The sequence below is a fragment of the Micromesistius poutassou genome (genome assembly GCF_964030765.1).
Source record: "Micromesistius poutassou genome assembly, chromosome: 8".
In the NCBI taxonomy this organism is placed as follows: Eukaryota; Metazoa; Chordata; class Actinopteri; order Gadiformes; family Gadidae; genus Micromesistius; species Micromesistius poutassou.
Genome location: NC_140278.1, coordinates 2,768,431 through 2,793,952, shown reverse-complemented (window position 1 = coordinate 2,793,952; position 25,522 = coordinate 2,768,431). Strand labels below are relative to the sequence as shown.

The window sequence follows — 25,522 nt, the reverse complement described above, 5'->3', positions numbered from 1 at the left end:
GACGACCAGTGCGCCGCTAGAGCCACATGATAAATCATCTTACCATAGTGCATTACAATTGCACTATTTAAGTTGGCCGATTGAGAACTATAATTTGCATAGGTTTGCCAAATTTGTAGTCCTACTTCGTTTTCTAAGCAATATTCAGATATAGGTTGAAGATTAAATATGTCGATTAAACATCTCATTACAATGCTTGTGGTAGGGCTATACCGCATTGCTTTAGGCCTGTGATTTGACAATATGCTTTAAATATGAACTGTATAAACACAACGAATGCTCAGGTGGTTTTAATATTTCGTTTTTGTGGACTTTTTAATAGTATGACTAAAATTATATTGTACTGCAATACTTTAACTAACCGTTATCATAACCTTTAGGCGTATAGGTGTAATCAGGACACACAATAGTAGGCCTACACATTCTATCATCACACGCACACAATGAATGAACCCAATTGGCAAACAACACCATCAATCCAAACAAGGAGCCAATAAGGCTGTGTGTGTGTGTGTGTGTGTGTGTGTGTGTGTGTGCTATTCAAATAATTATATAATATTGGACAGAGATAATAATGGTATTACCGAATAATAAAATTATTGTTTGTGCATATTAAAAACAATTCCGTTTCTATATATATAATAGAAACTTGGAAACCTTCACACCTCGACCCCAAATAGTTTATTTTACGATGGGAGGAAATAAAACTAAAACACACAGAAATCACCACACACAACAGTGAAGAGAGGAAATAACCTAGGCAAAATCTGATGAGGTGACACAAATAATAGCACAGTGTGTTTTTTCAGTAATGATGACAGTGGAACAATATATTTGTAAATGGGGTCAAACCAAACAATTGGTCCCCGCCCCCCGACTTGCACCATGCTTTCTGCTTGATGGACATTTCTTGCGCACCCAGGAATGTACGTGTTCTTCCTACAAACTGAACAACCACAACACTTTCAGTGGAGGAGTTGGCACATTTTCCAACAATTAGCCTACTTACTTAAATATTAATTAATTTTTAATATTTAATATTAATAAATATTAATACTTAAATAATATTAATGTCATAAATAAAGGATGTGTGGATGGGTGATCAGGCTTTAGCAGTAAAAACATCTCCACCACCACCTTACAAAGGCTTTAGCAGTAAAAACATCTCCACCAGCCTACAAACAGCAACACTGTAATAATGAACACAGTATTCAACAGCCCAAAAATGAATATGCTCCAAAAATAATAAATAAAATACACTGCATAAATAAAGAAAAGTCTTGCTGGTCAATCCTTCTGGAAGTCTGGTAAGAACTCACACATCATCACTCCTCTGCTCCCGTCAGCCCGACCCCAGACATGGTGATGGCCGGGGACCAGGGCTGAACCCCATCAGGCCTCTGGACTCCAGGGTCCCTCTCCCAGTGACGGAGCCAGAGGGGGGGCCGGGGGTGGCACTGGCCCCACTGGAACCTGATTGGCCACCCCAGGTGCCACCCCAGTTGCCCCCCCCCCCCGTCAACAATCCCGTCCACACCCACCACCCCCCACCGTGTCAACAATCCCGTGCCACCCCAAATGAAAGACTGGCCCGAGCTGGCCCCCCAAGGAATAACGTCCTGGCCACGCCCCTGCCCTCTCCAGCACTGCCAGTGAAGAAGGACCCCTACACCTCTGAACTCTCGGGTCGCTTGGAGACGTGTTTGGCAGGGTTGGTGGGCTGGTGTGACAGTGTTAGCCTCCTAATATGCGGCTCATGGAGATGGATAGAAACAGTGCTGCAACAGGCGGGAAGAAAGGCACAGTGAGAAGACTGGTTCGACCACACATCGCTGTTAGAGGATCAAACAGATCATAATGTGATGGAAGCAGACTGGATGTGTTTAGTGCTACCTTTTGATTCTACATGGACTTTGGAGCCATCTATTGAAGTCACTATGCAGGAGAAAAAGCCTTTTCGGCCTTCCCTCTGATCCAGCGTAGACTCCAGCACCACTGTGCTGCCCAGTGGGATTGGGCTTTTGGACAAGGACAATTAGAATGACACATTTTTACACAATAGTGTAATATAGTGCCTATACAGTTGTATAGGCATAGCAGTAATAGTATATTGTAAGTGCAATGGTCATTAATTCAAGGAAACCAAAGCATATATTCCAAAGATACATAGTTAGTTCTTCTCAGTGGTTTAATATAACGCGTGTATTATTACTTGCGGTAGTTGATGTTGAGGTTTGCAGTCATCACAGGTCCGCACACGTAAGTGGCGTGTGTCCCGTTAACGGAGTCAATCATGGCCGCCGTCGCCCCCCCGTGGACGTGCCTGAAAAAACACTCATATTAAACTCCACATACAATTTGTTATAACATGATATTTTGAAGAATAATGTAATATATAATATAGGAACAGGGACATTTACTCAAACTGGGGGAAAAAACGCCACAATTTACTCACCCTGGTGGGCCTTCTAGCAGATGTCCAGCCTGGAATATACACACACATTTCTCCTGAGATTTCTTAAGGAACATGACGTATTCAAATCCCGCCCCCGGGACTTTGATGTTCCGCGTAAAGAGGCGTGCCTCCGACTGGATGATCTTACTGAGCAGCACACCCCCTGGTGGGAAAAATAAATTACGATCAATCCCTGAGAAAATACTAACAGAAAACAAGAGAGGTCTCTCTCTAGTACATGAATGTGTTATGGACACTGAATGTGTTTTGGACACTTCTTCCAATTATGGGAGCGCAGAATGTACATGCACACGTACAATTACGAAAACACACACACACACGCACGCACGCACGCACGCACACGCACACACACACACACACACACACACACACACACACACACACACACACACACACAACTTTCCAACCAAAGGTCATTCCATGGCACCTGTAGCAAACTTGAGTATGCGGTTGTAGCTGGGCAGTCTCCTCCACGGTCCAGAGCCTTCCTTTCCATCCTCGCCCACACACTGGCTGTTGTAGAGCTCATACTGCTGCAGCATCTCTTTGCTCCATGAGGCGTTTGGAAGACTGAAGTCTCTCGGCTGTGACTGAAACGGCCAGGACAAGGTCTGTGTTGGATAAACAAACACATCACAGCCATCAAAACGGTTTATTGACAGCCTACTTGGCTGTTTAAAATCTCCACTTGAAACCATACATTAATCAAGAAACACACAATCGACTGAGAAAGTGTTTTCTGCATTGATGTAAATGTGATGTGACGTCGACGTACCACCATGGGCCGTATGAGGCCTTTCGTGAATGGAGGCAAGCGATGGTTCACCAAGGTTTTGGAGATCCGACAGAGGATACTGGCCATGCCCACACTGTACCTTATCACCCTGATGTTATATTGGATATTACAGACACCGATGTTGTTTTGATTCGCTAGTGCCTTTCGTTAGCGACAAGGTGGATCGTGATCACCGTGTGATCCTATGTTGTCGCCTCCTCGCTGTCACATCTAGAACATTGATCCGACCGAGTGATCAGAGGATGAGGAATGATGAGGAATGATGAACGTTATGACGCTACGCCTGAAGTAGTATTATTGTGTAATGTGTAGTGACATTGAGATCTGTCGTCGCCTCCCGGCTTTTTCTCGCATGGAGCTCCAGCTTCCTGTGTATGAGACGACGTCATACGGTCCGCCTCCACCGTCGGACCTTTTCCGGTGTGACACCGTGTTCTGCAAACCACCGTAAAGAGTGACCCCAGGGGGCACTGTTGCACATACTCTGCAACATGCACGAGTTTAAGGCGCGTTCATGGTCCTGGTAATAACGGCGTGTTCCAGATGCCTCGGACACCAGCCTTCCGAGTTGCACTTGTGACGTAATTTCCTGACGTAATGTCTCGTAGCACATAGCGTTCCCGCTCATTATGTGATTGTGTCATGTCATTGGCTAGTCGTTGTTATTGTTATTTACAATAGCCTCTTTAGCCTATATATCAGGCTGCAGGGCAACAGTCTGACAGCCTGCATGAAAATAAGCATAAGTGGTCCACCTCTTCATAGTGGTTTCACAGCCATGTGTTTCAACCTCATGGAGGTCACCAATGCCATCTGCAATCTTGCACATAACTTACAAAGATCCTTTATCAACAGTCTCTGTTAACGTTAAAAGTAACGTGGTCTATCAATCTCGTGCACATTCTGAGTGCAGAAACAGACATAACCTGACGATTGCCCATCTAAAAAACAGTTAGGATTTCCTAAGTTAAGATAAGATAGGAGGCCAAAGATAAGATGGCAGGATAGGTACTGCTTCTGTAATAGGAAGTTAAGATTTTTCTTATCTTTGAGTTAGGATTTTCTCTAATGAGGCCCCTGACCTGCCACAGTCTGATCCACATTACACCCTTTTTCTTGTCCCGTTGTGGCTTGGGAAAAGAGATGAAATATACCCCATTCTGCAGCCTCTCGGGATACCAACTGTTTGTGTTACATGTTCCCCGCAAGCACATCGTTTGACCATGTTTTTTTTTTTTACACAAACCGCATAAATCCACAATTAAATTGTTATATTATGCCTCCTCCCTGTTGTTTTCAATGGAGTTGTCCGAGCCGATGTCCGAGTATAGTTGCGGCTGGAATGTCATTGGCTCATCTGCGTTCTAAGGGCGGAGCTTAGCGACAGGTCAATTGGTGACCGGAATAAAGTAGCAATGTAATCAAGTGTATAAGAGCATTTAAAATCAACATTAAAATGACCAACGTGGTACAAATATAAAGAAAATAAATATTTACGGGCGCAGCCATTTTTGTTGAGAGCGTCATCACATCGCTCGGTCTTCTCTCAGAATTCCAAGGGGACTGACCAAAAGGGGGCGTGCCTCCGAGAAATGCCGCAAGAAAGCTGGGAGATTTCCCCACTTGCAACTCGGAAGGCTGGTGTCCGAGGCATCTGGAACACTCAAATGTGATTGCTGAGAGATTAAAGGATGGTTTGACACATATTATATCTGACACCCAATCTGGTTTTCTCAGGGATAGATCCATACATAACAATATAAGATTGGTATTAGATTTGTTGGACTACAGGCATTTAATTGAAGATGATGGTGTAATTCTTTTTTTTTGACTTTTACAAAGCTTTTGATTCAGTCGAACATTCTTTTATTATAAAAACACTGGAGTACTTTGGTTTTGGAGAAAAGTTCATTAATATAGTCAGTCTACTATATAAAGACATTAATAGTTCAGTTTCCCTACCATTTGGAACAACAGGGCGTGACATAAAAAGAGGTATTCGTCAAGGTTGTCCAACCTCGCCTTTATTGTTTATCCTTGTTGTTGAGTTGGCAATTCAACAACAATGGCAATTCATGTAAAAAATGTAAAAATGTAAATGTAAAATGTAAAAAATTGTCAAAATGTCAAACCATTAAATGTAATGGGAAATTCATTGGTTATAAGTCAACTGGCAGATGACCACCACAAATTCCAGCAGTATTAAAAGAAATATCCTTATTTTCCAAAGCATCTGGCTTGAAATTAAATATGAAGAAATGTAAAATGTTAAGTATCCATGATCATCCTTTAAGTACTGTATATAATATCCCATTTAAAAGTGAAGGCAAATATTTAGGTATTATAGTCACAAAAGATAAAAAAGTAAGAGAGACATCGAATATAGAAAGTAATATTAAAAACAATAAAACAATTCTCAACAGCTGGCTTCAGAGAGACTTATCCATTTTTGGATGCATTCTACTCACTAAAATGTAAAGTTTATCTAGACTAATTTACCCAGCATATTCTTTGGATATACCCGACAAACTAATCAAGAGAATTAATCAAGATAACTTAAATTTTATATGGAAAAATAAGTATCATTATATAAGAAAAAGCAATATAGTTAAATCCGCTGAAGATGGTGGTCTAAATGTCATTGACTTTGATCCTATGAATGGTACCATCAAATTAAAATGGTTACAAAATTAGAAAATTAAAAATTAGAAAAGGTCATAGTTTTTGGTTTGATTTCCCATCCAAGATCTTCAGTAATTTTGGTAACATTGATTTCTTATTAAGATGCGATTATGATATTTCCAAATTACCAGTCAAATTGTCAGCTTTTCATCGTCAGGTTCTCCTTTACTGGAAACTCATATACAAGCATAATTTTACTCCACACACTGTCCCAATATGGAATAACAGATGTATTCTAATTAGGAGAAAATCTTTCTTTTACAAGGAATGGATGGAGAAAGGTATTTGGTCAATTTGTCATTTGTTGGATAATAGTGGTAATATCTTAACATTCTTATTATTCTTAATTATATTTCACAATAATTCTTTCATTGTGAAATATAATTTGGTTTGTACTGAAAAGCAATACCACAAGCTATGATCCTTTTAACCAAAGGCATGCTAACCTACTCTGTGATCATTCCACAAGAGCCTTCATTATTTATAGAGGGAGAAAATTTTCCAGAAAAAAAATGTAACAACAAATTTATAAGAACTTCCCTTAATTTAATCTGCTTCCCTTCACCGCTTAAGAGAAAATATATGTTCCAGGAATTTACAAAAAAGGATATAAGAAAGATAAGAACCAATTACCTCTTTTCCAGTTCCTCCCAAAGTGAAAGTCCACTTTAAAATGTTGTATGAGTTTTATCCATGTAATGACTTCTTAAATCAAAGATTTAATCTTGATTTGAATGTATGTACTTTCTGTAATTCCGATATTGAAACTGTAGAACATCTATTTTTTCTTTGTAATGCAACCCAAACTTTCTATAATGAGAAAGATATCCCTATTCTGACGTATGAAAAAATAAAATTTGGTCTTCAAATGGAAAACAAAAAAACTGAATTTGGAAATAATAATTTGATTCTATTGGCAAAATATTTTATTCATAAATGTAGTTTTCTTAAAACTTCCCCCGTTTTCAATGCATTTTACAACGAATTAGTATTATATAAAAAAAACAATTAAACAGTGTAAAATGAAAGGAGCCCAGCATTTTAATGAATATTTGTGTGCCCTGATTCCTGATTGATCACTTGTGTTAATGCTTTTGTTTTTATTTTGTTTTGTTTTGTCTGCTATTTTCTTTTATGTTAAGTGTGTTGACCTCGCTCGGTTTTTTCTTTAATATGACAAGAATATGAATGTGATGTGCCTTTTTTGAATTTTGTAAATGTTGATTATAATAAAGAATTTTAAAAAATAATAATAATCTGGAACACTGCCTTGGATACCTCGGAAGTGGGGAAATCTCCCAGCTTTCTTGCGGCATTTCTCGGAGGCACACCCCCTTTGGACAGCCCCCTCGGAATTCTGAGAGAAGACCGAGTGATGTGATGATGCTCTCAACAAAAATGGTTGTGCCATTCTCTGTATTTGTAACACGTTGTCATTTTAATGTCAATTTTAAATGCTCTTACACACTTGATTACATTGCTACTTTATTCCGGTCACCAATGTATGCATTGTATGGTCTTGCTGTGCGTGCAATACAATGCAAAGTTGTGTTGTTCATTTTCGAGCTGGTTTGCTAAAGAGGCTAATGTAGCTACCAATAACAATGACCATTCTTAAATCCCACGCTGCCGGCCGGCTTTTTGACGAAAAGACAGACAGAGACCACGTGGTGGCACACTAGTGTATTTGCATAAACGTGATCTGATTGGCCGACGGATCCATCGCTGCCTGAAAAGTTGAACATTTCTCAACTTTTGTCGCAGGCCACGGAGCTGACTTGACGGACAGACCCACAGTGCATTTCCAGGCCGCCCCATGCAAAGTCAAAGAGATCCATCCGTTGACGGAAGTAGTGTGCACGAGGCGTGGGCGTTGTAGTACAATTTAAAGCCGTTTCTCAATTCGCGTTCTCGTGTGTTCTCGTGTACTTGCGTTCTCGATATACGTCATCAGTGGTAGCCCAAGCACTGTTCCAATTCCAAGTACGCGAGTACTGTCGTAAAACCCGGAAGTGTTCTCAATGCGTTCTCGATGAGGCCGTTCTACCGAGGATGCATCGGAGGTGACTCGTGTGGACTTGGGACCGTTAAATATCCCAGAATGCATCATCGAGTCCGCTGCCGTTCCAATTGCAGGTGCGTACTCGCGTTCTCGGAAGTCCGTACTTGAAAGTCCGGACTTGCCAAGTACGTACTTCCAAGTCCGCGAGAACGTAGTCCGCGTACTTGGTATTGAGAAACGGCTTAACTCTAGCCGTTTCTCAATACCAAGTACGCGGACTACGTACTCGTGGACTTGGAAGCACGTACTTGGCAAGTCCAGACTTTCAAGTACAAACTTCCGAGAATGCGAGTACACAGCAGCGGACTCGATGATGCATCCTGGGATATTTAACGGTCCCAAGTCCACACGAGTCACCTATGATGCATCCTCGGTAGAACGGCCTCATCGAGAACGCATTGAGAACACTTCCGGGTTTTATGACAGTACTCGCGTACTTGGAATTGGAACAGTGCTTGGGCTACCACTGATGACGTTTACCGAGAACGCAAGTACACAAGTACACACAAGAACGCAAATTGAGAAACGGCTTCAGATTGCAAGTTGCGTCTCTGTTGAGCCAGGTTTTCCCAAGAAAGCCTGGGTATGTTCAGCGAGGTTTGTAATATAGGGCACTGGTTAGTTTGGTCGGATAAATTCCCATGGTTATTTAGCGAAGTTTCCCTTAAAGGTTGTATCAGCGATGTTGGGTAACGTCACTTCTGTTGGTATTTGAAGCGAGATCCCAAACAAACAGAGCCAGCTCGCCCTGACCTTCCCTGTTTCGTGCATCCAGTAGAAAGTATCATGGACACAGCGCAAAACCCCACAACACCCACCCTTTGTCGGTGAATGGTTGGAATACTAATTATTTTGGTTTGGAGTGGTTGGTAGTACCATTTGTTTTTGTGTACGATCTCGGAGCACAGGCTGCCTACAGAGACACTTTTTTCTGCTTTTGGGGCGGGCAGCTAGAGGGTCGTGAGGAAAGATCAGATGAATGTGATCATTTATAAACAGTTTTGGCCTAGAATTGCTGATACAACCTTTAAGTCAAGTTAATGGAACGGAACTCTAACTGAAAGTAGAGAGGCTAAGTGAAATAAGCCCAACTTTGCCTTTAACTTGGTTGATGGAATACCCCTCTGGCCATGTATCTTTTTGAACAAACCATCACAATAAACCGGTCTTTGAACATCAACACCATGTGACCTTATGTCTGGAGGACCCACATAGAAGTGGGGGGCCGCAGCCACCTAGGTGGCGTGTAGCATGAACTTAGTTGTTATCTGTAACCATAAAGTTCCATTTATTACAATTCATTCGCATTGATTTCCATGCTGCAGTCATCAATTGTCAATGATTGATAGTCACCTGTCTCCTGTTTCCTTCTGTCCCATCCTAAATTCACAAAGATTACATAAATTATCAAGATAATGTAGGCCTATGCCTTTATGGGATAACTGAAAAAAACATGAATTAAAATGGTAAATGGTCCTGGTAATAACGAGACTCCTCATCAGTGATGACGCTTGTTCCCGACAGCGACCGTTCAAGTGCACTGCGTTTGGAATCTAAAAGTTTTTTTATCCGATAAAAAAAAGTCTGAACTACACAGAACTTGGTAGGATCAGTTTCAAGTTTACACCCCTTTATTTCCTTGTAGCCCATCACCTTTTCCTCCTTTTGCTTTTATTTATGAGAAAAACATTGTATTGCCACTGTATGGAAGGTACACAACGTTTAAAACAGCAAAGTCGATGCCAACAGACGGTTACAACGTCAATCAATAGTAAAGTATGCAATATGATGGTTGATTATTTTATATTGAGTAAAACTTGCATGTTCCTCCATGTTCATGCGTGTCACTAGTAAACCATACGTCACCAACTGGGCAACGCTGTTATCAAAATCCGGTCCCAGTTGCCAAACGGAAGTAGAATCACCAGAGCGTCATGAGGTGTCGTTCACGAGAACTTTCTGACGGATAGATGAGCAACGCTCGCTGCAGTCCACTGGGTAGGCTGGTAGACTGATCTATCCAGCACACATCTAGGTGGACACGCCCACTTGTGATGTCATAAGGGGCAGATTTCCAAAACGGCTTGTAAGGCCACACCACACCTGGTGGCGTGTCATGGGACCTTTAAATGAGTAAGTGCACATGTCCAGCAGAGAGCGGTATTGGGATGCGCCTCACAGTGCCAGTGGATATGGGTGCCCTGTAGGTGCGCATAACTGAACCTGGAAGACAAAATCTAAAAAGCCAGACCTGCAACTGTACAATATAATGTAGCCCAAATTTGAATGTTGAAAGCTAAAACATTTTTTATTATCCAGGTTAGTTTGTAAAATACGTAAGCATGGTAGTTGAATTGAGACATACAATTCCAGTTCTTCCAAAAGGAGTTTATCAGGTTTGTCACAATTAACTCATCTAGCAGGTTTGTCACAAAAACAATTATCAAGCAGGCGTAGGGTATCAGAAACAGAATGAGGAGTAACTGGTTTTGAAGAATCTGTTCTAGAACACACACACACACACACACACACACGGCTGGTAACCGCAAGGTTGCTGGTTCGATCCCCAGCCTGACGCGCTGGCTGTCGCCCTGGGGGGTTGAGTCCACCGTCGGTATGTGTGCATTAATGGGTGAATGTCAGTCAACACTGTAAAGCGCTTTGGGTAAAAGCGCTATATAAATGAGGACCATTTAACACACACACACACACACACACACACACACACACACACACACACACACACACACACACACACACACACACACACACACACACACACACACACACACACACACACACACACACACACACACACACACACACACTAATTTTGGGCTGTAGCAATGCTGCACAGCTTCCTGTAATGACCAGAAAAAAAGAAAAAAATCTATCAGTGATACTCAAAATCACATTTGAGAATTAATTCCTATTCAACTAAGAGTCTAAAGTCATAGGCAGGCCTTTTGAGCTTATGTGGGTGTATTGCAAATGTGTAAAATAAATAAAAAGTGAGTGTGCAATTTTGGGATATCTTACCGTCCTTCTTCCTTGGTCTCATCTACAAATGTACAGATTGCCTTGTCTCTCGCCAGAATTTGCAGTTGTAACATTTTGATCTGCTCCTCTGCCTTTGTTTTTTCTGCTTCCTGGCCAGCTGTGGTCAAGGAGTACATCAGAAATGTTACAGTATTTATAAAAACATAATTCTGACACATGAGCACAGAGTTGAATAGATGCCAATAAAATGTATAGCATTCTGAGTGAGGGCTGCACACAACAACAATGTTCACTACACAATAATCTATCAAGCGTCTTTGGATTTTAACCATTTAGTCCATAAAACCTCATAAATATCTTAAAATGCCCTCCACCATTCATGATAGCCAGCTTTTTAAAACAAATATGTGTCTGTCTGAAGCATTTACTTAATAATCAGAAACAAAAAACAATCAAGTAGCATTTCTGAGGCTTAAGACCAACAATGAGCTATTTCACTTGATGAATTAATGTTATATGGTGTAGATCGAATATAGAGTATCTGAAATATTAGTCAAGTTTAACTTGAATTAAAAGAATGTATCTGAGTGTTCCCAATACTTCCCCTCATACAGCCTTACCGTTGATCTCAGCTAGAGCCTGTTTGCCTTCGACCGTCTTTCTCTCAGCTACTTCCTGGAACACACAAGAGGCTGTCAGTTGAAATTAATGACATTAAGATGAATCTTATTCTATACAACACCAAATTGTAAATGCAGCAAACAATGTTAAATACTTTTACCAAAAAGGAGTGAATTCCCAATGTTTTTTTTGGGAATGAATTCCCAGTTCAATAAAGACACTCCAGTCTTTGGTATAACATAACACCATGTTTCGGTGTCAAAGTATGACAGCTTATTAACCAGAGTGTGTGTCTCAGAGTTAGTGTCTTCCTTACCTTGTCAGTGTTACAGAGCACTAGGGAATTGGTAATTTCCGCTACAGATCTACTGATGTCCAACTTATTCTTATTAAGTTCATCTTTCTTCTTGGAGAGAGGCTCCAGCAGCTTGTTCAGATCTTGAATTCTGTTTTTCTCCTGAATGATGGCGTGTTCTTTCTGCTTGAGCTCGGTGGAGCTCTCCAACATGCGCGCTTTAAGACTCCGCAGCTCCAGCTCCTGCCGCACGGCCTGGTATATCATCACCACCATCACACTCACACTGAGGAACGCCATCACAGGCACGATCTTCATCTTGGCAGAGGCAAGAAAAGGCAAACAGCAAGTCGTTGTAGTTGATGCTCCTCTCACTGTGCATGCCGCTCAGCGCTGACAAGTGTCCCCCTAGACACCGCATTCAGAGGTGGTTATTTCACCTGTAACCGGCTCCACCTGCTGAACCAGATACCTGGGCGTGACCAATCATAACCACTTCCTTGTTTGTCCACTTTTCTCTCTAGCTCCCATTGTCTCTATCCCATCATTTATATTAAAACGACTGCTGCTTTTGTCTTAAACATTTGTTTCATATGTTGTCACATTCTATTTTTTTTTTAAAGAGAGATATGATGGTTGAAGCATATTTTTAAAACGTTAAACCTTGCTTTCCAAAAACACTGACATGAGTTGAATATCCCGTAATGACGACTAGCACAGTGGGCGGGCCCAAGTGGAAACTACATAGCCAAAAATTGACACCTGCTGGCATACTTCCTTTATTATTCCCCTTCTTTCAAAGTAAGGGAAAGGTAGGTGCCCAGTGGCGTTGACAGCGTTTTTGGAATAGGCCTATCTCATGCGACAGACGCCTCGCTGACTAATCCGATTCTTCAGAGTCTTCGTTTAGCAATCTTCAGAATTAGAGGTATAGGGGCCATACTTTTATTTACAGATTGCATAAAGAAAGGTGGTACATAAAAAATAATAAACGCTTTGGTTTATTGAATCATCTGAAGTGTCGCTACCAACACAAATTCGCAAGCAAGATGAGGCTCAACATCTTGCTGTTTTTTTCAGTACTTGTGAGTTTGGGATTGTTTTGGACGGTGACCCGGCGGAAAAGGGAAGAGGAACAACTGCTCAAACGCAACAAGTTTCAGTTCATTAAACTCAGAGTCAGCGTGGACGTGCTCGGCGAATACGAAGTGGAGATCTCAAAAAAGCAACCACTTGTCGACACGATTAAAGAAGAAGTCAAGGCACTGGAGAGTGAAGCTGCTGATCACCTGGCTACAAAGACGGCCAACAAGGCTGAATTGGAAGCCTGTGAGAATGCTAAGGTAGGTCAAAGGTTGACACACTCATATCTTTGGGACAGGGGGTCAAACGATATGGTGGGACTGGCGGATTGATCTCAACCGTTTCGTTGCAGTGTTATTAAATTAGGTAATGTCCATGGATAACCATTAATTTGTGTCTTTATACACCCCACCTAACACTCCACTCCGTCATTGGGTGAAGACACCCCCCTCCCACCACCGCGGAGTCATCTGTGCTTGATGACTATTGACACAAACGGCACTCTTTATGCAAAGATGCATAAAGACCCCCCTCCTCCTATTTGTGCAAAAGTGGGTGTAAATGGGGGCAGTGGAGATCTTAGCCCTTTGGGGTCTCCAGCTATTATGACGGGATTTTTATAAAAACAATAGATATGGGGAAAAAATATAAAGAGGCATTTTGGGGGCCCCAAAAGGCCTCTATGGGGCCTGGGGCTCCAGGCAAGTGCCTGGTTTGCCTAACAGTACGGCCCGCCCCTGAATGGGGGAGTGGGAGTGAATTTGGTAGATGTGATTTCCTGTATTATGGTGCATCTTGGGGATGGCCAGCTGGAGATGGGCAATACCTTAATTCATTCAGATCAGCCTATAACCTGATTTGCAGGGCCTGCACAAGCAAACAGATATAGCGCTGGGTTTAGCTGCCCCCAAACCATAAGTCTACTTTAAAGGCCTAGCCTATATTTTGGTCCATACTTGATTAGATACATTTAGGGTTCCACACAGATATTGTGGCATAAGCAGAATTTCATGATTTAGATTTTAGATATATCACATAACATATGTAAGGGATAATGTATAGGACGCCGGTCCTTATCGGGAAATAAACCCAAACAGGGCGATCCGGACACTGATGCGAAGCGGAGGTGTCTTGCCTTCGCCCTGTCGGGGCTTATTTTCGATAACGACCGGCGACGTTCTATACATTATCCCGCTTATTACACGGCTACTTGCCAAAACACATGGTGTGGTTTTTTTTACAATTCATTTGTTACCAGCATTCGTAGTGTTGATCAGCAGAGAAATAGTTTTCCAAAGACGTTGACGTCGCTTAGCAACCGAGTACACTGGGGTTGATAAGTTACCAGACTAATTGCGGAGTGATAGGAAAGACGTGAATCACTCCACTTTCCTTGACAGTGGTCATTATATGCTTAGAAATTATTGAAAAAGAATTCACCACGGGAAGTCGGGAAGGCCCGTATTTGATCTGGGGCCCGATTAAGAGGGTAATCCAACCCTGTATGAATAAAGTTTAACCTCAGAGGGTACTGAAATCACAAATCTATTTTTAAACTCTCATATTTGAAGTGAAACACTAAGTATGGTTTACTGAAGTTGAATTAAAATAATATATAAATCAACACATGATTGGTGGCCCCCTGGTGGCCAGGGGGCCCCAAGCAGCCGCTTAGGTCGCTTATGCCTCGGGCCGCTCCTGGGTGAAGCTGTCATTGGGTGGAGCCATGTGATTGGGTGAAGCTGTCATTGGGTGGAGCCGTGCGATTGGGTGGAGCTGTGTGATTGGGTGAAGCTGTCATTGGGTGGAGCCGTGCGATTGGGTGAAGCCGTCATTGGGTGAAGCCATGTGGCTGTCTCTTAATGGAGTCAAAACAGACATTTCGCCAATTCTTGTAGGCATTCAAATTCAGTCACTTGCCAGACTTTGCTTTAACCAAGGACAAAATATCAGTAGTCTACAAGTTGTCGCTGCAATAAAACGAATGCATTGCTAGCTTTGACATCGTTTTCGGACCATGCCTCAAAGAAACTTGCTATACCAGTGGATTACATGGTTGACCTGGATACAGCAGGCTGGTCTTGCGTTGCATCATGTATTACATTCATGTGTTGGGGTTGTCTAATTTGGCACAGGAAGTCATTGGCAAACTAAGCTTACCAGCAATTGGGATATCATTTATTTAATTTGTATCCTAAAATGACATATACCTGCATCTCTTTTTAACCCATAGAAACAGATAACAGATGAGTCTGCATCACTTGAGTCTGAACTTGGTAGCAAAAAAGGTAAGTGACCGAAACACTTCTTTCAACAGCACCCAAGTAAATTAAACAAGTGACACTGGGCTACATTCTCAAACCACTTTCTAAAAGGTTGCATTACAAAAGTTTTATAATGGAGGCCTATATCCACAGAGGAATTTACAAGGCAGAAGGCAAACTGGGAAGCTGAGGTTGCATCTCTAAATAAGAAGACAAATGAGCCAAGCAAATTGTGTGACTTCATTAAAACGGATTCAGAAGTGGCCAGGTACAGTAATGACTATAGCAGGCAAAGTCTGGACTCTTCATACCATGGAGTTAACTGTATCTTCACCCCCATACATCATGCTGTCGTCTTTTATCTCTTTTAGGAAACTGTGTGATATGCCGGATCCTAAGCCAGATGCGGTAGAGGCCCCCAAGCCCGAGGAGGCCAAGGCAGAGGCCCCCAAGCCCGAGGAGGCCAAGGCAGAGGCCCCCAAGCCCGAGGAGGCCAAGGCAGAGGACCCCAAGCCCGAGGAGGCCAAGGCAGAGGACCCTAAGGCTGAAGAGGCCCCTAAATCATAATGAAGTAAGCCTATTTTATTATATATATATATAAACAGTTTGGAACTTATTCCGTAGTAGAAATGGGGCATGACTAAGAAGGTTTACTTGAAACAATCCTAATATGAGTTGTGAAATACTAGGTTTATTCTATCCTGAGATGTACTTTTAATTAAAAATAAAAAAATAAAAATACACACAAAGGTTAAGAGATTGAAACAGAGACACAATCATTTCAGTTTTTCAGAACTGAGTTCAAAAGCTGATTGAATACACGTTTCTTCCTTCTACACCTAAATACACTTCTAAGGGTGGGTTTCCTGGGCATTTTCCACACCTTTGTATAGCAGTTAAGCATTACCCATCTTACTGGTTTTATGAAAGGCAATGTAGTCTATAGCTGATTGTAGCTGATTGTACTACAGTTTCAGATCCAACACAAGTGTGTGTGTGTGTGTGTGTGTGTGTGTGTGTGTGTGTGTGTGTGTGTGTGTGTGTGTGTGTGTGTGTGTGTGTGTGTGTGTGTGTGTGTGTGTGTGTGTGTGTGTGTCCTGTATTCAATGTTATCATGTAAATAGGATGCCAGGACTCAAGGCGGATCTCTGAAAGAAGGAAGTGAAGACGGCGAGCAGTTGGACTCTATTATCTAGGACAGTTGGACCTCTTTGAATCCAAATACCATTTCTGAAGTTCAACACTAATAACCCATGATTCCCGTTTGAAATGGACTCCTCAAGTTCGACCAAACTCCACCATGTCGCCCTGAACTTATTTTTCTCCATTGGATGCCTTCTGTTGCACTGGTGCACACTTGTGTATGTTGAATAACTTTGTCTTTGTCTATACGTCTTTTTACATAGTGATCCTCCCTAAGGGTGTACCGGTATTGTTTATATACAATCCCCCTGACACCTCCATCAGCCATTCACAAAGCCCCAAGCCCTCGTCAGTTAACCTGCTATAGCAAATCTGTGCTAACCTGACCGGAGGTCCCAAAGGAGTCAAAGGCTGTTTCTGTTTCACTGAAGGACCAAAAGTCTTATGGGATACTCCATGTGTTTCTGAGTTCATTTTCCAATATGGGGATGGGGATTATTTTGTACAAATGATATATTTTCTTTATCTTCAATTGAGTGTTTGGCATAATTATTATGCCAACCACATCAATTGGTAGTTTACATATCCAGAACTATTTGATTTGTAATGCTGTATGTATGGGACTGTCGGATTTGTATTTATATTTCTTGGTAATGGCATCTTCCTTTCATAAATGAAAGGAAGTTGTTTATATTTGAATCATATCAAAATCATAATGCTTTGTCATGAAATATGATAAAATAAAATAATAATAAATTATCTTTATACAACATCCCACTGTGTGTCTGATATGTTTTTCCTCTCCGGTAGCCACTCTATTTTCTGCCCATCAGACTCCACCCAATACATTCTACCCCCAGGCCCCCAATTAGGCAGGGACACGATGACTTCCTTCTGCCCCAACGGGCCCACAAGGTCATGTTACAGAGGTTGCCGAGGGTGGGTGGAGGGTGAACAGTCTCATTTCTGCATGTTATAAAGCATCCCTGGATCAAAGTGAATTCCTTGCTCTCGGCTCTCATGGCATGATTTGGTTGTTTTGAGGAGGTGTTGTCCCGAGTGGGCCCCTTTGAGGAAAGTTGGCTATTTAAGGCATTATATATAAACTTTTATTACAGGCTCTAGACCCAATAGCAAGACATACATAAAAGGAAAAAAACAAGAACAACAGATACATAAACACATACAAACATACTCTTATTCATGAGTCTTAAAAGGCACCCATACCAATGTTTCCACAGATATGATTGATATGTGATGATATGTGTGCTTGTGAGCATCGTTATAATACAGTTTTGTGACTCCTAGCCAAATCGTCTGCGTACATCAGATGGTTTAACAGAGTGTTCCCTATCAGACAACCTGTCTTACACTTCCCCAACTGCTTTGACAGGTTGTCCATGTATAGGTTGAACAGGGCTGGAGACAGAAGCCCCCCTGCCGTACCCCATTGCCTACACTGAAGGGTGAGGATAGGCTGTTTCCCCATTTCACCTGCATACCTTGGTTGGCAGACCAGTAAACCAGGATTCGTATGATGCATCCAGGCACACCCCTAAGCATGAGTTTAGTAAAAAGCTTATGGTGATTTACTCAGTTAGCATTGTTCTATGATGGCTGTATAACTGAATCTGACATTGCTAGTCTGGCTCTTAATACATCTAAATAAATATTATTTTATAGTGTGGATATTTCTGTCACTCTTGCATTTAATGAAATACAATGCCCTCATTAAATGTGAACCTTTCTATAATTATTCACATTGAATTTGATTGTATGCTCTGTGGGCTACTAACTTATGTAGATTATATTTGACATGCATCATGTGTAATGTATTTTCAGTACAGTTCATTGGCCTGAAAAACACACACACACACACACACACACACACACACACACACACACACACACACACACAGACAATTACATAAGGCACAATCCATGCAAAATGATTCATTGAAAATAAATTGTCAAGCAAAAATATACAGTCACCTCCTTTAAAGGGTAAGATTAGCTTTATTGGTTCCATTGTGGTTTTTTGTGGTTAACAGCATATGGTTTATTAATGTTACTCATGCATCTAGAAAATAAATGCAGGCTGTTATGCCTGAAATGAATGTAATCAAATGTAAATGTCCATAATATAATAGTGATACATGTAAGGTGTTATTGAAATCTTAATCACACAAACCAAGCGTTCCCTATTTCACACACTCACTCACACAATAATAACTTGGATTTATATAGCGCCTTTCATAGTACCCAAGGTCGCTTAACAAAAAGGGGGGGGGGGGGTTAGGGGTCAAAGGACTTGCTGAAATGCAATATTTTGAGGAGCTTTTTGACAATGACTGGAGTACTGGTGGTTCATCATAATGAAATACAAAGCTGAGAAGTTAGCATGTGTTAACATCCCACAGTTCTGTCTGCCTGCAGTTACCAAATGTGATGGCAGTATTGATTGATTGTTATTGATCAATTACCAAAGGTCACCTTGACAACCAGAGGTCACTTCCTCTATACATTTAAACCCTGTAAACTGTGTATCTCACTACTTGTATGAATGTATATCTAGTGATTAAAAACATTCCAAATAGAGCTGCCTCATGTAGGTTACGACACACTATCCACATGTAAATGTATGAACTTGAGGCAAAGAGTACACAACAGGTCAAAGTAGAAATTCAACAATGGGCACGTCAAAGCACTGTGTCAGTAAGCCCCAAAGTACCTCAAGTTGGTGAATGGATATAGATAGACCAAACGAATGGAATAAATTCTAAAACTTTGACCTAGATGTAGAGATCAACTGAAAGTTATATCTGACTACATCTGTGACCGTGTGTGGGGGATGTTGGGGAGCTCACGCTCTGATGAACATTACATCTATTGATTAGGCTAATGTGGGAGGAAAAGCTCCAGGCCAAATCAGTTGATCAATATCCAACTAATTACACTGTGAATGTGAGTGAGTGTTGGTGGTACCCTCAAAGTTCCAGCCATGTATATAAACCCTGTCCCACTGCAGATTTGTTCACACATTCATACATCCAGGCAGCACTGATGCACGATGGGACACTGACACATACAACTCACACCTAGAGTCTTCACCACTTTGCCTTTAACATTTCAGTAGCAAACCTAATGATGTTATTGTTACTTTATCTATTATACCTTTATTCATGAGGTTTCATTAAGGTTAATCACCTTAATGAAACCTGAGACCTGAGACGCAACATACCTTAAACTCTTTAAACTTTTTTGACAAATAGTATTGACTGTAAGAAAAAGGAGGAGGAAAGAAATGGACCTGGACAAAGCGATGTGGTATGTACTTTCTTTGTAACCTTTGTTTTCTGCATGTTATGGTAGAAAATGTAATTGTCGTCAAACTACAATATGGTCAGCTGTTTTGTATGGGGTCCATTTTTGTGGAGTTCTGCATCTCCAACACGTGTTGGGTGAGGCCGGTGAACACACCCTGTGTACTCAGACTACCTATTCAGCCGCTTACAGAGCACCCCTTTCATGTTCTCGTCAATATAATGAATACAATGATCTCTTCTGAATAGTACTTAAATACAAACTTAAGCTCAAGCTTTTGTGATCTTTTTATTTGCCCCCTTTCGATCATGATTATAGTTACCCTTTTATACGAATACATATATTTTCTCTTTCTTTTGTTCTTTATTTCTCACAGGTCTATGTAGTGTAACAGATCAAGTTATGCAGCATTCCTGAAAATAACTTCAACACCAAGTAATACGTCATCAAACTGCATGGACTGATAAGCTAGAGGCTGTGTGATATGTTTGATATTCGGTTGTTCTCCTGCGTTTTCACATCAACTAAATATCAGACATATTCCTACAGATTCTGGCACATTCTCATGACATTGATCCAGCTCACCAAAACCAGAACATCTACGTACATTATTTGCTTTATTGTTCATTTGTTTCTTATTTCCTTTAAGACATATGTAATCCTGTAATTAATTAAAAGCGATTTATTTTTCATGAATAAAGAATATTATGTATGTCCTCATGTATGTCCTCATTTGATTGTGCAATCATTCTCTTTCCTTTTCAGTGTGCTATCTAGTATTTGCAGTTCCTTATTGTCTTTGAATGGACTATCCCAGAAGGCAAACCCTTAGACAATTGTCTTTGTACAGTGACAGGCTGCCGTTTATGTATATCCTGTTGCATGAGTAAACAAGCTTGAATTTCCTTCTTTTTTTTACTGAATATAAATTCAATAGTCTGTAATCCTGCTTGTGTTTGTGTGTGAGCATATCAATAGCAAGTATGTCTAATTGTAATAGTCACACTCAATACATGCTCATAAAATGTTCATCTTTAATGACCAAAAAACTTTTGACTCTACCTTATCCATTTTCCCTCATCTTGCAGCACTAAACCCTAGAGCAAACTATTGGCCAAACCCTTTTACAAACCCTTTTTTTCACTCGTTTCACAAATAGCCAGTTGGAAAATGTTATGCTACACATCTTTTCCAGTATACTTGAGTTAATTGAGAAAGCATTCAATTTAGAAAGTTTGAATCTTTTCTGGGAACGTAAATATGACGGACAATAATAAGAACAGACAAATGACGTTGAAGTCCCAGTCATTTTCAGGCATACAAGAACCCCAAGCATGTTGTTATGAGGTTAGAAATCCTAGCTATTAGAGTGTTTTATCCGCTCCCTTCAGTGACGGACTGGGAGCAAAAAACGGCCCGGGCATTTGCACATTATAACCAGGTGCGGGTGTAATTGTTGACGGGGGGGGGGATAGATAATGCGGGGCCGCCGTCGCGACGGTGGGGCCGCACGATCCCAACAAGCATGCCGCTCCGTGATTGGGTGGCCCAAACGGCCCACAAGAGGCCAAACGGCCCACGAGAAGCCAAACGGCCCACGAGAAGCCGTGGCCCTTCTGGCATCTGCCCAAATGCCAGACCGTTCAGTCCGTCACTGGCTCCCTTCCTCCCTACATTTCTCCACCATGGAGTAGTGTTGCATTCATCACTGGAATCAGGGGGTGAGGGGAAGAGATGGGAAAGGGGTAGGGAGCTGTCTTCAATCTAAAGAAACTACAAATCAAGTGTATAATTTTTTCATTTGATAGTCCTCATCATTCGTCATCCGCTTCCCCCAGACTTCCCTTTACTGGCCACATTGACCAGCTCTGACGGGGGGATCCCGAGGCGTTCCCAGGCCAGTGTTGAGATATAATCTCTCCACCTAGTCCTGGGTCTTCCCCGGGGTCTCCTCCCCACTGGTCGTGCCTGGAACACCTCCCAAGGGAGGCGTCCAGTGGGCATCCTTACCAGATGCCCGAACCACCTCAACTGACTCCTCTCTAAGCAGAGGAGCAGCGGCTCTAATCCGAGTTCCTCCTGGATGACTGAACTTCTCACCCTATCCCTAAGGGAGAAGCCAGCCACCCTCCTGAGAAAACTCATCTTGGCCGCTTGTATCCGTGATCTCGTCCTTTCTGTCATCACCCATCCCTCATGACCATAGGTGAGGATAGGAACGAAGATCGACCGGTAGATAGAGAACTTTGCCTTGCGGCTCAGCTCTCTGATTGTTCCGATTCTCAGATTCTCCGGCCAATCTCACGCTCCATCGTACCCTCACTCGCGAACAAGACCCCAAGGTACTTGAACTCCTTCACTTGGGCTAAGGACTCATTTCCTACCCGGAGAAGGCAATCCACCGCTTTCCTGCTAAGAGTCATGGCCTCAGATTTAGTGGTGCTGATCCTCATCCCAGCCGCTTCACACTCGGCTGCCAGCCGATCCAGTGAGTGCTGAAGGTCACAGGCCGATGATGCCATCAGGACCACATCATCTGCAAAGAGCAGTGTTGAGATCCTCAGATCACCGAACTGCAACCCCTCCCCACCACGACTACACCTCGATATCCTGTCCATGAATATCACAAACAGGATTGGTGACAAAGCGCAGCCCTGGCGGAGGCTAACACCCACTGGGAAAGGAACTGACTGGCTGCCGAGAACGCGGACACAGCTCTCGCTTTGGGAGTACAGAGATTGGATGGCCCCCTGAGGAGTGACCCCCTTACCCCATACTCCCGCAGCACCTCCCACAGTTTCTCCCGGGGGACCCGGTCATATGCCTTCTCCAGATCCACAAAACACATGTAGACCGGATGGGCATACTCCCAGGCCCCCTCCAGGATCCTTGCAAGAGTGAAGAGATGGTCCGTAGTGCCACGTCCAGGGCGGAAATCGCATTGTTCCTCTTCAATCTGAGGTTCGACAATCGGCCGAACCCTCCTTTCCAGCACCTTAGAGTAGACTTTCCCAGGGAGGTTGAGAAGTGTGATACCCGGGTAATTGGCACACACTCTCTGGTCCCCCTTTTTGAACAGGGGAACCACCAACCCGGTTTGCCACTCCTTTGGCACTGTACCAGACTCCCACACAATGTTGAATAGAGTCAACCATGACAGCCCCTCAACACCCAGAGCTTTTAACATTTCTGGCTGGATCTCATCAATCCCTGGGGCTTTGCCACTGCAGAGATGTTTAACTACTACCTCCACCAGGGAAATTGACGACGAACCACCATCAACCTCGAGCTCTGCCTCCATCATAGAGGGCATGTTAGTCGGATTCAGGAGTTCCTCAAAGTGTTCCTTCCAACGTTCGACTACCTCCTCAGTCAAGGTCAACAGAGTCCCACCCTTACTGTACACAGCTTGGATGCTTGAAAGTTCTTCTCTATGTCCTCTCCGAACTTGCTTAGCCTCCGACACGGCAGCGGCTGCAGCCCTTCGAGCCCGCGTCAGGAGTCCTCCGGGATAACATACCCCGGAAGGCCTCCTTCTTCAGTTGGACGGCTTCCCTGACCACTGGTGTCCACCACGGTGTCCGAGGGTTACCGCCCCTTGAGGAACCTAAGACCCTGAGGCCACAGCTCGAGGCCTCAAGATCTCTAGGACGGGGGCCTCCTCCAGACGTTCCCAATTCACCCGCACTACCCATTTGGGCTTACCAGGTCTGTCCAGAATCTTCCCCCATTCCCTGATCCAACTCACAGTTCCGCCCCTCTCTTCACCCAAGTGTCCAAAACATAAGGCCTCAGATCAGCTGACACGATCACGAAATCGATCATCGATCTTCGGCCTAGGGTACTCTGGTACCAGGTACACTTATGAGTACCCTTATGTTCAAACATGGTGTTCGTTATGGACAATCCATGACTAGCACAGAAGTCCAGTAACAAACGACCACTTAGGTTTAGATCAGGGAGGCCGTTCCTCCCCACCACGCCGCTCCAGGTGTCTCCATGAAGTCTCCCAGACTCTCCATGAAGTCTCTCCTTGAAGTCTCCCAGCAGAACTATGGAGTCCCCTACCGGAGCCCCATACAGGACTCCATTCAGGGTCTCCAAGAAGGCCGAGTACTCTGAACTGCTGTTTGGTGCATATGCACAAACAACAGTCAGAGTTTTCCCCCCCACCACCCTTAGGCGTAGGGAGGCGACCCTCTCGTCCACCGGGGTAAACTCCAACACCGCGGCGCTCAGCCAGGATTTATGAGTATCCCCACACCCACCCGGCGCCTCACGCTCTGGGCAACTCCGGAGAAGAATAGAGTCCAACCCCTATCCAGGAGTACGGTACCAGAGCTGAGACTGTGCGTACTGGTACCGAGGTGGAACTGGTAGCATTCCACCTCCCTCACAAGCTCCGGTTCCTTTCCCCACAGTGAGGTGACGTTCCACGTCCCCAGAGCCAGCTTCTGCCGCTCGGGTCTGGTCCGTCGAGACCCCGACTTTCACTACCCATGTGGCAGTGCACCTGACCCCAGCGGGCCTCCCTGCAGGTGGTGGGCCCACAGGACGAAGAGGGGGGGGGAGGTGCCACGTAGCTTTTTCGGCTGTGCCTGGCCAGGCTCAGTGGCAAACCCGGCCACCAGGCGCTCGCCGACGAGCCCTCCGTCTGGGCCTGGCTCCAGACGGGGGCCCCAGGCTTCCTCCGGGAAGGGTCTCTTCTTCTCTATTCCGTTTGTTCATTGGGTCTTCTTGAACCTTCTTAGTCTGGCCCCTCACCTGAGACCACTCTGCCATGGGAGACCATACCAGGAGCACATAGCTCCAGACAACACAGCCCTCAGGTTCACAGGGACACGCAAACCTCTCCACCACGATAAGGTGACGGTTCCAGGAGAGGCATTTGATAGTAATAATAATAATTTAAGCTGCAAGCAGCATTTTACAGGGGCCCAAGCCTGATGCAGACCATTACGATCCTGACGCAGACCATTGAGACCCTGATAGACCATTAAGATCCTGATGAAGACCATTAAGACCCTGACGCAGACTATTAAGACCCTGATAGACAATTTAGATTACCTTTTTTTGACAACGCTAGAATAGCCTCAGCTTGGATCTGGTGATTGGTGAAGAAATTTGGAGGAACTAGCACAGTTACCCTTCACCTATGCTTCTTTAAGTACACACAGTTTGGTGATGATTGACTCAAGTTAACCCCACTTTTTGGCACCTAACATTGATTGGGCTAATTTAGCTGTCCTGTGTCCATTTTGTTACAGATTCTGGGTTGCCTAGGAACATTTGCTCAACATGAGGTGAGAAAAATGTCTATAGGATCTTTAATTGTTATAGTGCCCCCTATGGCCCGATCTGGATACAATTTGAGAGGTTCATCTTGACCCATGTGCCTTTGACTACATCAAATTTGATGATGATTGGATTAAGTAACTAGCTTAACTAACTGACACTCAAATAATTTAACTTACATATTGAACCTTTAATGTAATTCATATTCATGAATATATCATATCATATATCATATCAAAACATTATTTACTACATTCACACACTGCATGAGGATCATTAAATAGCATCAGTGCATCGGCCCATGAGGATCATTAAATAGCATACGCTAAGTGCATTGGCCCATGGGGATCATTGATGGAGATGTATGATTCATTATGATTCATTAGCAGTGGTTTGAAATCAAGTAAACAACTGAAGTGCATGACTAAATTAGATGAGCCATTACAAATATTTAGATACTACATAACGTCAAGAAAGAAAT

The 25,522-nt window shown here is 43.0% G+C and overlaps 3 protein-coding genes across 3 annotated transcripts; 1 reads left to right on the top strand and 2 right to left on the bottom strand.

Annotated features, from left to right (window-relative positions):
• Positions 1 to 685: 685 nt before the first annotated feature.
• them4 (thioesterase superfamily member 4) lies at positions 686 to 3,607 on the bottom strand. The gene is made up of 6 exons (XM_084471409.1): positions 3,252 to 3,607; positions 2,904 to 3,087; positions 2,456 to 2,618; positions 2,213 to 2,323; positions 1,894 to 2,018; positions 686 to 1,778 (listed from the first exon to the last, which is right to left on the bottom strand). The coding sequence occupies exons 1-6, from the start codon at positions 3,336 to 3,338 to the stop codon at positions 1,735 to 1,737; spliced, it is 714 nt and encodes a 237-aa protein (XP_084327535.1). The 5' UTR covers positions 3,339 to 3,607; the 3' UTR covers positions 686 to 1,734.
• A 6,169-nt stretch (positions 3,608 to 9,776) lies between these two features.
• Positions 9,777 to 12,373, bottom strand: LOC311351237 (uncharacterized protein). The gene is made up of 4 exons (XM_084471339.1): positions 11,954 to 12,373; positions 11,637 to 11,691; positions 11,056 to 11,173; positions 9,777 to 10,877 (listed from the first exon to the last, which is right to left on the bottom strand). The coding sequence occupies exons 1-4, from the start codon at positions 12,248 to 12,250 to the stop codon at positions 10,844 to 10,846; spliced, it is 504 nt and encodes a 167-aa protein (XP_084327465.1). The 5' UTR covers positions 12,251 to 12,373; the 3' UTR covers positions 9,777 to 10,843.
• Positions 12,374 to 12,685: 312 nt separating this feature from the next.
• Positions 12,686 to 17,151, top strand: LOC311352141 (uncharacterized protein). The gene is made up of 5 exons (XM_084472356.1): positions 12,686 to 13,275; positions 15,249 to 15,303; positions 15,433 to 15,547; positions 15,651 to 15,850; positions 16,404 to 17,151. Exons 1-4 carry the CDS (start codon positions 12,982 to 12,984, stop codon positions 15,844 to 15,846), a joined length of 660 nt encoding a protein of 219 aa, XP_084328482.1. The 5' UTR covers positions 12,686 to 12,981; the 3' UTR covers positions 15,847 to 15,850; positions 16,404 to 17,151.
• Positions 17,152 to 25,522: the final 8,371 nt, after the last annotated feature.